We start from the raw sequence: 16509 nt of genomic DNA, 5'->3' as shown, positions 1-16509 counted from the left end.
CTGTCTCTCTGTCCCTTCATTGCTTTTTGCAAAAAAACAAAAACAAACAAACAAAAATAAAATTAGGAGGAAAGTTAGAAGAGGAAATAAAAATAGATACTACCTGCCACTGGCAGGTCCCAGCTAGAAGAGCCCTTTCCCTCCCCAGCGCATGGCCATTATGTCCCCATTCTCAGCAAGACTTCTCCACAGCCCCCGGGGATATGGAGGACCTCAAATGAGGAGGTGATTTTAAGACTTGAATCAAAACCACTTATTGTTTTCCTGTAAACAGTGTGTCATGTCCAGCTTGGATGCACAACTTGGTAAGTGAAACACACCAGCGGCCCAAGCCCACTGGGACCTCCAGATGCTCTTGGAATTCTTTTCGAGTTGGTTGTGTGTCGTAAGAAATGCCCCAGAGGCCTCCCTCCCTTTGGCCTCCAGTTGGGTTTGGCCAATGAGAGCATGAGAGGAATCAGCGGATGGAGAGGAGAGGGTTTTGGAGAAGCCAGGGTCATCCCTGGTATCTGGTAGTGGCACTCACACTACGTCCTGGAAGCCACTGTTTTTCCCTCCTGCCTTCGAGCCTGGCCAGTCATAGAACCCCATTATGAATAGCTCCCAGAACCACGCTGTTCTTTTCTTTTCTATTGCCCTAGCCACTGCTGTATAGTCTCTTAATTAAACTTTATTCCAGTGATCTCAGTTTGAACATGCCATCTGTTTCTTTCATGCATCTGTGAATTGCCATCTTTCTCAGGTCTCACTGGACCACTTCCTATCCCACACTGACCAACACTGTGGGTGGGACAGGGATCATTTAGCCCCTATGGCCTCAACCTTGGACCACTTTGGTGACTTTTCTTTTTCTTTTTTTCTTTGAGTCATCTCTGCTCACACACCCTTGTCATTTGTTCCCAATTTCTGGTTTCTCAAGATCTCCCTACTGCACCCCACATACTCCCTTTTCCCAGAGCCCCAAACTTTCTCACACAGTGTCTCTGACCAGTAGCCATTTTGGCCAAACATTTTTCTTCCATGAATAGACTGATATGCTTGACTAATAAACTAATGCATTTGTAGAATACACCTCCACGTATAAAATTAAAAAGTCATTGCATCAGCCGGGCATGGTGGCACACGCCTTTAATCCCAGCACTCCGGAGGCAGGGGTAGGAGGATCACTGTGAGTTCGAGGCCACCCTGAGACTACATAGTGAATTCCAGGTCAGCTGGGGCTAGAGTGAAATCCTACCTCGAAAAACCAAAAACATTAAATTAAGTTAAATTAAATTAATCATTGCATCAGATGTCTGGAGGGATGATTTCTCAACCCAAGGAGCAAGTTGAAATGATGGCTTTCAGATGTCTTGCTATTTGGACAGTGCCTCTCGGGTTAGGGTGACTGAGGGACAAGGAGATGTGTGGAAACAGTGCAGAGGTCTTTGTTCCTTTTGGACATCTGCCTCCTCCACATGGTACCTGAGCATGGAAGCAGGGTTCTAGAATACTTACTTATGGTGATGACAGATATTTATGCAACATGGTCCTGGCTTGTGAGGTCAAGGCCAAGATCACCTAGGAAACTGGGGGAGGGGGCAACAAAATGCAAGGAGAAGGTGCACAAAGTGGCACATGGCATTTGCAGCGGCTGCAGGCCCTGACGTGCCCATTTTCTCTGTATGTCTCTCTTCTCTCTACTTATGTCTGTGCTTGTAAATAAATAAATAAATAAATAATAGAGCTGGAAAAAAATGCAAGACGAGACTCTTAGGGCTTTCTTAGGAGTCATTGTGAACTCAAGTGTGACCATGTTCAACTTTTTCCAACAAACAGCATTTTAAAGAACAAATATTTCATCTCTAGACCACTCCCTGGGCACTTAAAGCTTTAATTTGCTAGCACCTGTTCATCTGGGATTTCTAGATTTTTGTTTTGCTTTGTTGGTTTTAATTTTTAAGATAGGTTCTCCATATGTAGCCCAGATTGTCCTGGAACTTGTTACATAGCCTGGGCTGTCCTCCACCTCAAGAGTCTCTGGACCCACTGGAATTATAGGCATGCACTCCCAGGCCTGGATAGATTGGTAAATTAATTGTGCTTTTATGTGAGGTTCACTTTTGTCGTAGTTTTGACTTTTGTCATCTAACACATACTTACCACATGGATGTGCAGTGGCAAGATTCTTTTAACCTAGTTAGACAGAAGTATTAATGAATTTAATTAATAGATCAAGTAATTAAGTAATTTAACTAACACATATTTCACTGTCAGTTTTTATTTTAGACTTCACTATTTTTTAAAACTTTTTTCAAAATTGCATTTATTTTAAGAGAGAGAGAGAGAAAGATAGAGAGGCAGATGGAGATAATGGGTGCACCAGGACCTCTAGCCACTGCAAATGAACTCCAGATGCGAGCACCACCTTGTACATCTGGCTTTTGTGGGTCCTGGGGAATAGAACCTGGTCCTTGGGCTTTGCAAGCAAATGCCTTAACAGTTAAGCTATCTCTCCAGCTGTGGACTTCACTATTTTTATGACACTTATATATATGCTCTGTTTGAATCCATTTGGATTTGTTTGTTTATTTATTTATTTATGAGAGAGAAAGAGGTAGATAGAGAAAGAATGGGCACACCAGGGCCTCTAGCCACTGCAAATAAACTCCAGATACTTGCGCCAGCCACCTTGTGCATCTTGCTTACATGGGTTCTGGGGAATCAAAACTGGGTCCTTAGGCTTTGCAAGAAAGAGCCTTACGTGCTCACCAAGGGTTCTGCCAGCCCCTATCTAAATAAAAAGTTCTCCCATTTGGGAGGACATTAGCAATACCAAGCTGGCTATTCTAGCCCTGGAGATGAGTCGATGGTACAGCTCATATGGGCAAGGTTTGCACATCCCAAAGCCAAATGCGATCACAAGGGGTAGAAACACCATTGAGCACTTCTGTGATGCCACGAGTGTTTTCTGACTCTGCTGAAAGCACGTGAAGTGAACAAGACCTTCCGAAAACTTGCCAGATAATGACCTGATGTTTAATGGACTTGCATAACATGAATGTCATATCCAATAATTACTAAGTTAATAATTATTGACCCCACTGCCTAACTTAGCTCATGTATTAATTTAATTTAATTGAGCTGGGGATTTTTTTTTCAGTCAGAGTCTTACTTTAGCCCAGGCTGACCTGAAACTTACCCTATAGCCCAGACTGGCCTCAAACTCACAATGCTTCTTCTACCTCAGCTTCCCACACACTGGGATTAAAGGCATGTGCTACCTGGCTTGAGCTGAATGCATTTTTTATGCTCCTTTCATGCAGGTGAAGAGAATGAGGCTGAAAATGTTCAGAACATGCCCAAGATCATATTGTTAGTGCCCACTGAAGTGTATACTGCCTGTCTATCAAACCCCACAGATAAAAATAACCCAAGGCTTCTAAAATTCACTTAGTGGGTCTGGAGAGATAAGTTAGCAGCAAAGGCACTTGCCTGCAGAGCCAAAGGACCCAGGTTCAACTCTCCAGGACACATGTAAGCCAGATGCACATGGTGGTGCATGCATCTAGAGTTTGTTTGCAGCAGCTGGAAACCCTGATGCTCGCTCGTTCTCTCCCTCTCTCTCTCTCTCTCTCTCTCTCTCTCTCTCTCTCTCTCTCTGTCTCTCTCTCTCCCTTTCCCTCTCCTCCCCTCAAATAAATAAATAAAAATATTTAAAATTCACTCAGTAACCCTATGCCTAGAGAGCCTTACTCATATGCAAACTGTCTCCGCTGTCATCCACTCCTAGAAGGCAGGTTACTAAATACCTGAATGTAGCAGTTAATAGTACAGTTTCATGTCCAGTAACAATTGTAAGTTTAACTGTAAAAGTCCCTTTCATCAGAAGGAGCTACGTCACATGATACAACTCAAGTTCTTGAGTCATTTCTCTTGGTTCTGCGACAGAGCAAACACTTCCAGCCACCAAGTGCTTGAATCTTAGAGCTAAAGAAGGGTCTTGGTGACTATCCTTCCCAGCCTGTCATTTTAAAGATGAAATAAATGGGCCCGGTGGTTATAAACAACTAGCCCCAGATTACACCATGTTTGATTACGGGGTGAACTTAGTCCTCATGGCCCTTGATTTCCAGTTCCAATTCTATAGTTTCAGTTTACCACAGTACATTTCTATTTATTTGCGTATTTATAAACAGAGAGAAAAAATAAGAATGAGAATGGGCATGTCAGGACCTCTGGCCACTGCAAATGAATTCCAGATGCATGTGCCATTTTGTGCATCTAGCTTTACATGGGTATTAGGGAATTGGACCTTGGGCTGGCTGGCCTTGTACAAGTAAGCACCCTTTAACCACTGAGCCATCTCCCCACCTCCCCTTCTTCTTTTCCTCCTCCTCCTTCCCCTTCTTCTTTTTATGTCTGGAGTTTATTTGCAGTGGCTAGAGGTCCTGGCACACTCATTATCTCCCCTCCCTTCTTTCTATCTGCCTCATTCTCTCCCTCAAATAAATAGATTAAAATGATTTTAAAAAAATTAGGTGACTATTACACTCTCCAGGGCTCAGGATCCATTGAGGAAGAGGTGGCAGAAAGAATGTAAGAACCAAAGGAAGGGTACCACTCCTTACAATGCAACAATCCAGACAGAAATTGGCTTCGATACCCATGACCTTGCAGTGCCTAGCAATGCCTACACAAAACCCTCATAATAGGATAAAAAGACGATGACATCAAAATGAAAGAGAGACTAATGGAGAGAGGCAGGGGACGTGATGGAGAGCGGAGTTGTGAAGGGGAAAATGGGGGAGGGGAGGGAAATCTCATGGTTTATTGTCTGTGAGTATAGAGGTTGTCAATAATTTTTTTTAATTAGGTGGCTCTCTTGAGAACCCCACATCCTTATTTTGGTGTGGATTATCCTTTTCCTAAGTCTGTCTCTGTTCCTCCCTTCTTTCCTACTTCCTCTTTAATGCCCATGCTTAAACCTGTTAAAACCGTCCCTTTTCTTTCCTCTTGTTTTATTCTTAACCTTTTATTGACAGTTTTCATATATGCACATAATGTATTTTGATCACAGTCCCCTCCTCCTTTTGCCCCCCTTCCCTCATCTCCCTTCCACTGAATCCCTTCTGTTTTTCCCTCATTTATTTTGATGTTTTTGGGGGGTGCATTTTGCACCCCTCCGTCATCTATGATGAAATGCTAATAGGCCCAATATTATACAGGCCTTGTGCAGGTAATGAGAGTCCTGTGAGGTCATAAATGCAATGGCCATTTCATGTCCAGAAGACAGTGTAAATTTTCTTAAGAAACTCCAACTGTATTCCAACAAAGAAGTAAATAAAATAAGTAAAAAAAAAAATAGAAAATTTTTGAGACAGGTCTCATGTAGCCCAGGGTAGCCTTGACCTTCTGATCCTCTTGCCTCAGCCTCCTGGTATACAGGTGTATAGGACAACACCTGGCTTTATTTTTAATTTAATTTTTATTAACATTTTCCATGAGTATAAAAAAAAATCCCATGGTAATACCCTCCCTCCTCCCTCCCCAGTTTCCCCTTTGACATTCCATTCTCCATCATATTACCTCCCCATCTCAATCATTGTACTTACATATATACAATACCAACCTATTAAGTACCCTCTTCCCTTCCTTTCTCTTCCCTTTATGTCTCCTTTTTAACTTACTGGCCTCTGCTACTAAGTATTTTCCTTCTCACGCAAAAGCCCAATCATCTGTAGCTAGGATCCACATATGAGGGAGAACATGTGGCACTTGGCTTTCTGGGCCTGGGTTACCTCACTTAGTATAATCCTTTCCAGATCCATCCATTTTTCTGCAAATTTCGTAATTTCATTTTTCTTTACCGCTGAGTAGAACTCCATTGTATAAATGTGCCACATCTTCATTATCCACTCATTAGTTGAGGGACATCTAGGCTGGTTCCATTTCCCAGCTATTATAAATTGAGAAGCAATAAACATAACACCTAGCTTTTTTAAAATAGTGAAAAACAAATTTAGAAAGATGTCCAAATTCAGAAAACCACCTGGTACTTTTAACTCATATTTTCATGAATATTTGGTGTTTTGACTCAGTAATCATTTCGTATGGATCATTAAAATGAGAATATTATCTCACTGCTGCCTTAAAATGCTGTAATGATGGCTCACTTGGACTCTGTTTCTTTTACTTTTAATATTTTATTTATTTATTTGCAAGCAGAGAGAGAAGTAGAAAAGAAATCAAGGGAGAGAAAGAGAGGGGAGGAGAGAGAATGGGCACACCAGGGCCTCCAGCTGCTGCAAATGAACTCCAGAGGCATGCATTACTTTGTGCATCCGGCTTTTTACATGGGTACTGGGGACTCAAACTCGGGTTGTTAGGCTTTGCAGGACTGTGTTTCTGAACTGAATTTGTAATTGGAAATGTCCGACCTCAGCAATTTGTCGCTTTGCTTTTTCTCATCTTGTCTGTGTTATAGGATTATTCTTGGCACTGTTGTCACTGCGAGAAATTGTTCACTCAGACATGTTCTGGATGAAGCTGATGTCTTGGCAGTCTCTCTTCCAGGACCCTCCTCTGTACCATAATGAAGACGTAACTGTTCGTCTGTTTCTCCTCCATCCAGCATGGCACCACGCTCCTCATGGTTGCCTCCTATGCTGGCCACATAGACTGTGTGAGGGAACTGGTTCTGCAAGGAGCTGACATCAACCTCCAGAGAGAGGTAAGATCTTGTGTTTGCGTATAAATGACCAGGCTAAGTGTTGTTTTTTTTTTAATTTATTTTTTTTGTTTATTTTATTTATTTGAGAGCAACAGACAGAGAGAGAAAGAGGCAGAGAGAGAGAGAGGGAGAATGGGCACGCCAGGGCCTCCAGCCACTGCAGACGAACTCCAGACGCGTGCTCCCCCTTGTGCATCTGCCTAACATGGGTCCCGGGGAATCGAGCCTCAAACCGGGGTCCTTAGGCTTCATAGGCAAGTGCTTAACCGCTAAGCCATCTCTCCAGCCCCCCAGGCTAAGTTTTGAAGTCCTTACGATAGTCAGTCAATAAAGAGGACAAAAGTTGTCATTGTTTTTCTCCAATACCAGAGCCTGTCGTAGTTCATGGCCCCCTAAAATAAATTCTAGAAAAGGACCATCTTTGAACATGCTCTAGATAACTAACTTGGTCCATTTTTCTGTCACTATGTAACAGAATAGCAGATGCTTGATATTCCATAAAGAAAATATGTTTATTTAGCACACAGTTGTGGAGGCTGAAAGTTCAATATTGAGAGGCTCCATCTGTTTGGCCTTTAGTGAGGCTCCCCCTTGTGTGAATCACAATATACTGGAGAGACAGAAATGGTTACATGTGGAGGAGACCAACTCTCATGAGAATCAATGCACTCCATTAGACCGACATTAATCCTTTCCCAGGCAGCACCTTTATTCCCTTCCAGTCGGGCCCACGTCTTAAAGATCCCACTACCTCAACATTGCTGCAGTGGACTCCAAGCTTCAGGACACGAACCTTTGCAAGGCCCACTCAAATCATATCCTATTCATAGCAGTAACCAGCCTCTTACTGCATTTCTGAAACACTCGTGCATTTTGTCTCAAGAGTAAATCAGTTCTTCTTCTTCTTCCCGTGGTGAGATGCCATGGAACTTAAAGAAATTTCCTAGATATCATTGTACTTTGTCACTAATCTATTCACAGTGAAGCCCAGGTACTAGAGAAATCTCACAACAGTGTTTTCAAAGGACTCTTCTGCCTGGCCATGTATTAAGTAAGCTGTCCCGAAAAACCCACATGGGTGAACCATGGGTTAAAATGTGAGCCTGGGAGGCCAAGGTGTGGTGGTGTGCGCCTTTAATCCCAGCCCTCAGGAGGCAGAGGTAGGAGGATTACCGTGAGTTTGAGGACAGCCTGAGACCACATAATGAATTCCAGGTCAGCATGGGCTAGAGTGAAACTCTACCTCAAAAAAAAAAAAAAAAAAAAGTGAGCCTGGGGCTGGAGGGATGGCTTAGTGTTTAAGGCGCTTGCCTGCAAAGCCGAAGGACCCAGGTTCAATTCCCCAGTTAGCCAGATGCACAAAGATGCATCTGGAGTCCGTTTGCAGTGGCTGAAGGCCCTAGCCTGTCCATTCGTTCTCTCTCTCTCTCTTTCTCTCTCTCCCTCCTTCCCTCTTTCTCTCTCAAATAAATAAATAAGTAGAATATTGTTGAAAAATGTGAGCCTGTGTGCACACATCATTTAAGGGCAATCTTGGGAGCTTGGTCTTACCTAATCTAGTGGAGCAAGTGGGAGGCTGGGCATGTCAACATACTCTCAGCTCTGAGGAAGCTCCATGTATTTCCAAGCTGCAAAGGATCCAGCAACCCAGCCTTTATGGAGACATGTGCTCTGGTCACCTTGAGGGTAAATTTTGTCTCTCAGGACACACCAGCCCAGGCCTCACACTGGCATCCTGGGCCAGTTCCAAACCAGACTAGTTTGGGACCTTGGTTTTTCTTCATCCAGCCTGATCCCATGTTTTTCAGAAAGATGATTCATCAACCCAACTTTTCCAGAGACCACTACTCCTAGGAGGAGCAGATTAAGAAATGCCAGGTCTGAAAGACTGCCTCAAAAGTTCCAAGATACATCCAGTTGTCCCTTGTGTCCTTCAGGGTGTTGGAAGCCTTGGCTGCAGACCATGAAAAAGCAACTTGGACTAAAAGAATCTGTGATCTAGTTGTTCATATTCTTAATTAAGTGAGGCTGGTCTATTAGGTAGTATAGAGGAGTTGGAGAGATTTCTTACTGGTTAAGGCATCTGCCTACAAAGCCAAAGGACCCAGGTTTAATTCCCCAGGACCCACATAAGCCAGATGCACAAGGTAGCGCATGTGTCTGGAGTTCATTTGTAGCAGCTGAAGGCCCTGGTACACCCATTACCCTCCCTCTTTCTCTCACTCTCTCTCTTTCAAATAAGTAAATAAAAATAAAAATCTTTTTTTTAAAAAAAGAAGTAGTATAGAGAGACTTAAAAAAATTCAAGCCATCTCACAGAGACTGGAGTGATTTCTGTCAAATCAGATCATTGTTGTAGACCATTTTTTTACTCCTTCAACTGAAGTGAAAACTCCCTCTGCAATAAAAATGTTGGAATTCATTTAGAACTATAGTTTACAAGTACCCTCATCATTTTTTTAAATTTATTTACTTGACAGAGAAAGAGGGAGGGAGAGAGAGAGAATGAGCGCACCAGGGCCTCCAGCCAGTGTAAACAAACTCCAGACACGTGTGCCACCTTGTGCATCTGGCTAATGTTGGTCCTGGGGAATCGAACTAGGATCCTTTGGCTTTGCAGACAAATGCCTTAACCACTAAGCCATCCCTCCAGCTCACCCTCATCATTTTTATTGTTTTCTACTCTGCTTTACAGTCCTTGTTTATTATGCCTTTTAAACAGAAACATATTTTTTCCTAATAGAAGCAATGTGGCCCAGATTTGCTTACCCAAAGCCTTTATCCCCAAGGATAGGTTCATCACACACACAAAAAAAAAAACAAAACAAAACAACAACAACAAAAAAACCCCTCTAGAACAACCTAGAAGAACAGGGAGAAGAGAGAAGCATTTGATGTCTAGTTAGTGTATAGCTCTGTGGTTTTATATCTATCTGCTTATTTAGTTCTAATGGCTCAACTAATGCAGGCAATGAAAACTAGTGTGCCTCGAGAGCAATAGCCCTAGAGGACTCACTAAAATGTGCTCGGATTACGGGGCAACTATGTGCCTCAAGTGGTGATGCTATAGAAGTTTCCAGCAGGCCCTCAAATTTCCTGAGGCCATTGCCAGTCTGGGGTAATGTAAATGTTAACCCAAAGAGACCCAGCCTTACTTACCTACTCCGGAAGCAGAACAAGGATGCCTTGCAGTTCTTTCGAATTTGCTCCTACAACATAGTCATCCCTTGTCCCATAGGTAGTCCACTTGCAATGTCGGAATACTGTTTTTCTTGCAAACGTGCCTGTCCTTGTTTCCTTGGCTTGGCTGAATAGAGAGCTTGCTAGAGAGACCAACTAGAGATTAATGTTGGGGAAAGGTGGTCGCTGCACAAACATAGCAATGGCGCCTGCCCTGTCTAAAGCTCCCAGCTAGACTGTGAAGCCAGCTCAGTGGGTAAAGTGCTTGCCCCATAAGCATGAAGAGCTGAAAGTGGCTCCCCAGCACCCATGTAGAAGCTGGGTCTGGTGGCACACGCCTGTAATCTCAGCACAGGGGAGGTAGACATAGAAGGATCCCCAGTGCATACTGGCTATCTTACCTAAATCAGATCAGCGAGGTCTGGATTCATCGAGAGATCCTGTCTTAAAAATAAGGTGGACAGGCCCAGTGTGATGGCACATGCCTTTAATCCCAGCACTCGGGAGGTAGAGGTAGGAGGATCGTCGTGAGTTCAAGGCTACCCTGAAATTCCATAGTGAATTCCAGGTCATCCTGAGCTAGAGTGAGACCCTACCTTGAAAAAAAAAAATGTAAGGTAGAGTCTGACACGGTGGCACATGCCTTTAATTCCAGCACTTGAGAGGCAGAGGTAGGAGAATTGCTTTGAGTTCGAGGCCAGCCTAAGACTACAAAAACAAACAAAAGTGAGGTGGAGAGGGATTAAGAAAAATACTCACTGTGAGAGCTCTTGCCCATGCATGCACAGACACACAGATATACACACACATACACAAAGATATATACACACATGCACATGGTGTGCCCATATGCACACACATGTGCATGCAAATAAATGTCATGATCAAGGGCTGGGGATGAAGCTCAGCTGGGAGAGTACTTACATAGCATGCACAAACCCCTGGATTTGATCCCCAATACCACAGAAGCTGGGCATGGTGGTGCATGCCTGTAATCCCAGTACTCAAGAGGTTTAGGCAGAAGGATCAGGAGTTCAAGATCATTCTCAGCTACATTGCAAGTTAAGGTCAGCCTGGACTACATGAGACCCTGTCTCAAAATGTATCATGATTGGTTGAAACTGTGAATTTAGACTGTTTTTTTGTTGTTGTTTTGTTTTGTTTTCAAAGTAGGGTCTCACTTTGGCCTAGGCTGACCTGGAATTCACTATGCAGTCTCAGGGTGGCTTCGAACTCAGGGCGATCTTCCTACCTCTGCCTCCCAAGTGCTGGGATTAAAGGCATGTGCCACCATACCTGGCTCCAAACATGCTTTTTGTAAAAAGAGAGTGGCATGTTAGCTAGAGGATACTGTAAAATCAAATTATGCCTCCGCTGATCATCTAGCTGTGAACAGAAGCTTGCTTTCTTCTCTTTACATGTCAATTATTGGTTTCTCTTATTTTTTTCCCTCCATTGTAATGGTCTGTGAGTTAGTTTTCACAATAAAATGGTGGAAAACATATAAATTTAGGTTCCCTTTTGTAGCGTTTAAAGACAGTGGGCAAAATGGTATTTTAAAACTTTGAAAAATTAGTATGCATGTTCCACATGCACTTATTAACACTTTCAACTTGTAAAATGCAAAGTCTGGATAACCTGAACAATGGCCTCCCATTCCTATCTTTTGACTCTATGAATTTGAACATATCCGATACCATTTTGGAATCAAACACTACTTGCCCTTTGGTGACAGGTTTATTTTATGTAACAAATCTTCAAGGTTTGTTCATGTTGTGTTACACCAGACTTGTTTTCCTTATTAGCTATATAATATTTTACATTGTATGGCTCTTTCATCTTTTACCTAGCCGTTCTTCTATTGATGGCCACATCCATTGTTTCCATATGTTAGCTGTTGTCAATGAGGTTTCTTTTTTTTCCCCCATCACATCCCCTTCCCCGCTCAATCAGTCTCTCTTTTATTTTGATGTCATGATCTTTTCTTCCTGTTATGATGGTCTTTTTCTATTTCCTGGAAAAGCTTAAGAAGCAATGGTGTTAGCTCTTCCTTAAAAGTCTGGTAAAATTCAGCAGTGAATCCATCCGGGCCTGGGCTTTTTTTAGTTGGGAGATTATTGATAACTGCTCGGATCTCCATGTTTGTTATAGGTCTATTTAAGTGATTAATCTCATTTTGATTTAATTTAGGTAGGTCATATAGATCAAGGAAATCATCCATTTCTTTCAGATTTTCATACTTGGTGGAGTATATGCTTTTATAGTAAGTCCCTATAATTTTTTGAATTTCTCTGGAATCTGTTGTGATGTTACCTTGTTCATCTCTGATTTTATTAATTTGTGTCTCTTCTCTCTTTCTTTTGGTCAGATTTGCTAAGGGTTTATCAATCTTGTTTATCCTTTCAAAGAACCAACTCTTTGTTTCATTAATTCTTTGGATTGTTCTTTTTGTTTCTATTTCATTAATTTCTGCCCTAATCTTTATTATTTCTTCCCGTCTACTACTTTTTGGTTTGCCTTGTTCTTCTTTTTCCAAGGCTTTAAGACGAAGCATTAGGTCGTTTACTTGCGATCTTTCTAATTTCTTAATATAGGCACTTAAGGCTATAAATTTACCTCTTAGAACTGCCTTCATTGTGTCCCAGAGATTTTGGTATGTTGTGTTCTCATTATCATTTGACTCTATAAATTTTTTGATTTCCTTTTTGATTTCTTCATTGACCCACTCATCATTTAGTAGTGTATTGTTTAGCTTCCATGATTTTGTGTATGCTCTATAGCCTTTCTTGCTACTGATTTGTAGTTTAATTCCATTGTGGTCAGATAGAATGCAAGGAATTATTTCAATTTTCCTGAATTTGTTAAGATTTGCTTTGTGTCCTAATATATGGTCTATTTTAGAGAATGTTCCATGTGCTGCTGAAAAGAATGTATATTCTGCAGCCTTTGGATGAAATGTCCTGTATATATCTGTTAGGTCCATATCTTCTATGACCTCATTTAGTCCAGATGCCTCTCTGTTTATTCTTTCCCTGGATGACCTGTCAATTGATGAGAGTGGGGTGTTAAAGTCACCCACCACCACCGTGTTTGGTGTTATCTGTGACCTTAGTTCTAATAGTGTTTGTTTGACGAATTTGGGAGCCCCCATGTTAGGTGCATATATGTTTAGGATTGTAATGTCCTCCTGTTGGAGTGTGCCCTTAATCAATATAAAGTGACCTTCCTTATCTTTTTTGACTAACTTCGGACTAAAGTCCACCCTGTCTGATATTAGGATAGCAACCCCTGCTTGTTTTCTAGGCCCATTTGCTTGAAACACCGTCTTCCAACCTTTCACCCTAAGATAATGTCTATCCTTTGTAGAAAGGTGAGTTTCTTGAAGACAACAAATTGTAGGATCCTGCTTTTTAACCCAGTCTGCAAATCTATGTCTTTTCGTTGGGGCATTGAGACCGTTGATATTAAGAGATATTATTGAAATGTGTGTATTTATGTTTGCCATTTTTGTGTGTGTGTGTGTGTGTTACTGGTTCTACCTGTGCTCTCTTCTGTTAACTGGTATTTGAGTATGGCTGGTTTTTTCTAGGTTCCTTATATGTGTGCTTTTCCTTTTGTTCAGCATGGAGGATTCTATCAAGTATTTTCTGTAGAGCTGGTTTTGTCTTCAGATATTCCTTTAACCTGCTTTTGTCATGGAATGTCTTTATTTCTCCATCTATTTGGATGGATAACTTTGCAGGATAAAGTAACCTTGGTTGACAGTTGTTATCTTTCAGAACTTGGAATATATCACTCCAGGCCCTTCTGGCTTTAAAAGTTTGTGTTGAATAATCTGCTGTAATCCTGATGGGCTTGCTTTTGTAGGTAACTTGATTTTTCTCTCTAACTGCTTTCAATATTTTTTCTTTGGTTTGTGTGTTTGGAAGTTTGAGTATAATGTGGCGAGGAGAGTTTCTTTCTGGGTTTTGTCTGGCTGGGGTTCTAAAGGCTTCCTGTATCTGTATTGGCACCTCTTTCCCAATTTGGGGAAAATTTTCCTCTATGATTTTGTTGAAGATGCCTACTATGCCTCTGGAGTGGAATTCTTCTCCTTCTACTATGCCCTGAATTCTTATATTGGATCTTTTCATAGTGTCCCGAATATCTTGAAATTCCCACTCATACTTTTCTATAAGTTTGTTTTTCTCTTTGTTGGACTGCATTAGGTCTGCCACCTGATCTTCTAGCTTAGATATTCTGTCCTCTCCCTCATCCATCCTACTGGTGAGATTTTCTACAGAGTTTTTTATTTCATTAACTGTGTTCTTCATTGCTAGTAATTCTGACTGGTTTTTCTTTATTATTTCTATTTCTCTATTTATGTCTTGTATTGCCTTCTTTATTTCATTAAATTGGTGTCCTGCCTCTTCTTTGATTCCTTTGATTTCCTCTTTGATTTCCTCTTTGATTTCTTCTTTGATTGTTTTCATGTGTTCTTTGACCTCTTTGAACATATTTATAATTATTCTTTTGAACTCTTTCTCAGGCATTTCCTCTAACTCTTTCTCACTGGAGGACATTTCTGATGCATTAATACTTTTAGGTAGATTTATATCGTCTTGCTTTTTAGTGTTTCTTGTGTTATAATGTATATATTTTTGCATCTTGGATTAAGTTAATGCTTGGATTTTCTAGCTAGCTGTGTATTCTTAGCTGTATCAATTGATTTGGTGTAAAATATTTTCAGGGTAGGACCTTAAGGTATTAGGTGTGGCTCTTAAGACTCTCAGAGTATCTACAAAGATGTTCTTAGGGGTTGAGTTTCCCTGCTATAGGAGTATTCAAGCAGGCTGAGTGGAATAATATACTGGTAGATTCTAAAATTTAGCTAAACACTGTACCCATTCCATCAAAAACAGCCCCGAGTATGTATGCAAGAGTAGTTATTATAATGACCAGATCCTCTATCAACAAAGAGGTTTAGATTTCTGGTCTGTTGAGGTATCCAAGTCAGCTTGTGACCAGGTGAGACCCTTCCCTGGTGCAATCCCAGTTACCTTGGGTGATTGTGGTCTCAGTCAAGTTGCTGCCTGGGTCGTCGGGTTGCTGTTCTGATTTCTGGAGCTGGGCACTTGCTTTTCCTACGGGGCAAACTGAGTCGCTGCCGCCGCCTCTGCAGCTGTTGTAGATGTCACCGCCGGAGCCCCCACCACTGCTGAAGCTGCCGTTGTCGTGTCCACCGCTGCTGCTCACCCCGAAGCCGCTGCTCTCCTGGGTCCGCTGCTGCTGGGGCCACTGGTACCGGTGCTGGAGCCGCTGAAGTTGCTGCCCAATTCTGCTCCTGCTTGGGTCCCGCCGTCAGCCCAAGTTGGCGTGGCCGGGTCCCGGGCCGCTGCTGTGTTCGCTGGAGCTGGGTTCAGGCGGCAGGGGAGGGGAGGGAGCCGCGGCTGTTCTGGTTGTATCGTGTGCTTTTACTTCGCGGTCTGCTCCTCCCTCCGTTGCTCACTGCCACTCTCCCCTCACGTTTCCCGAGTTGCGGAGAGCGCGGTGTGAGGGGAAATTCCCGCACCTGGCTTGTCCTGCGGCTCGAGCCGGGAGTCCGGCGGTTTTCTGCCGCTCCGCGGTTGCGGCGGGTAGCTGAGCCGCCCCGGGCCGCTGTTCCCGCCTGTGCAGGCTCCGGATGCTCTATAACTCTTCCACTTCTCCGCTGCCGCCTCAACTTCCTATACACCTCACTTTTTAGTAAAAGTGTGTATTTTGCTGAGTTTTTTTTGGTCTTCCCCCCCCAGGCTATTTTGGCGTGGTACCTACGCCGCCATCTTAACCGGAAGTCCTATGATGGTCTTAATATAGGTAGTGTCATGCACTGTGAGGTCATGGCTATCCAGGCCATTTTGTGTCTAGAGGAGCACATTGTAAGGAGTCCTACCCTTCCTTTGGCTTTTACATTCTTTCTGCCACCTCTTCCACAATGGAGTCTGAGCCATGGAAGGTGTGATAGAGATATTGCAGTGATGAGTACTCCTCTGTCACTTCTTCCCAGCACCATGATGCCTTCTGAGTCATCCCAAGGTCACTACCATCTGAAGAGAAGGTTCTCTAACAAAAAGTACGAATAGCATTAATATATGGGTATGAACATTAAGAGAAGTGCTTACTGGACAGTTTGATGAACATAGTATATACTTTTAAATTTTTTTTAATTATTTATTTATTTATTTATTTGAGAGCAACAGACACAGAGAGAAAGACAGATAGGGGGAGAGAGAGAGAATGGGTGTGCCAGCCAAGGCTTCCAGCCTCTGCAAATGAACTCCAGACGTGTGCGCCCCCTTGTGCATCTGGCTAACGTGGGACCTGGGGAACCGAGCCTCGAACTGGGGTCCTTAGGCTTCACAGGCAAGTGCTTAACTGCTAAGCCATCTCTCCAGCCCAGTATATACTTTTAGTGAAACAACAGAAGACATTACACCTGTAGGGCTCATGACTACCCCTGTTGTAGGTTTTCAGTATCAGGGATGTATTCCCTCCCATGGAACAGACCTCCAATCCAATTAAAGGGCAGTTGGTTTCCCCCATAACAGACATGCCACTATTCCACCCATTGGCTCATTTGCCTGGCTGGCCAAATATAA

At 42.6% G+C, this 16509-nt stretch overlaps 1 protein-coding gene across 1 annotated transcript in view; it reads left to right on the top strand.

Moving 5' to 3' along the window:
• Window positions 1–16509, top strand: part of Ankrd29 (ankyrin repeat domain 29) — a 72069-nt gene that overhangs the window by 14237 nt on the left and 41323 nt on the right. The window contains exon 3 of the mRNA XM_004654661.3: window positions 6614–6712. Coding sequence (XP_004654718.2) covers window positions 6614–6712 — 99 coding nt within the window. The remainder of the gene's footprint in view (window positions 1–6613; window positions 6713–16509) is intronic.

The sequence above is a fragment of the Jaculus jaculus genome, chromosome 15 (assembly GCF_020740685.1).
Source record: "Jaculus jaculus isolate mJacJac1 chromosome 15, mJacJac1.mat.Y.cur, whole genome shotgun sequence".
In the NCBI taxonomy this organism is placed as follows: domain Eukaryota; kingdom Metazoa; phylum Chordata; class Mammalia; order Rodentia; family Dipodidae; genus Jaculus; species Jaculus jaculus.
The sequence above is the reverse complement of the archived record's forward strand: the minus strand, read 5'-3'. Positions and strand labels throughout refer to the sequence as shown.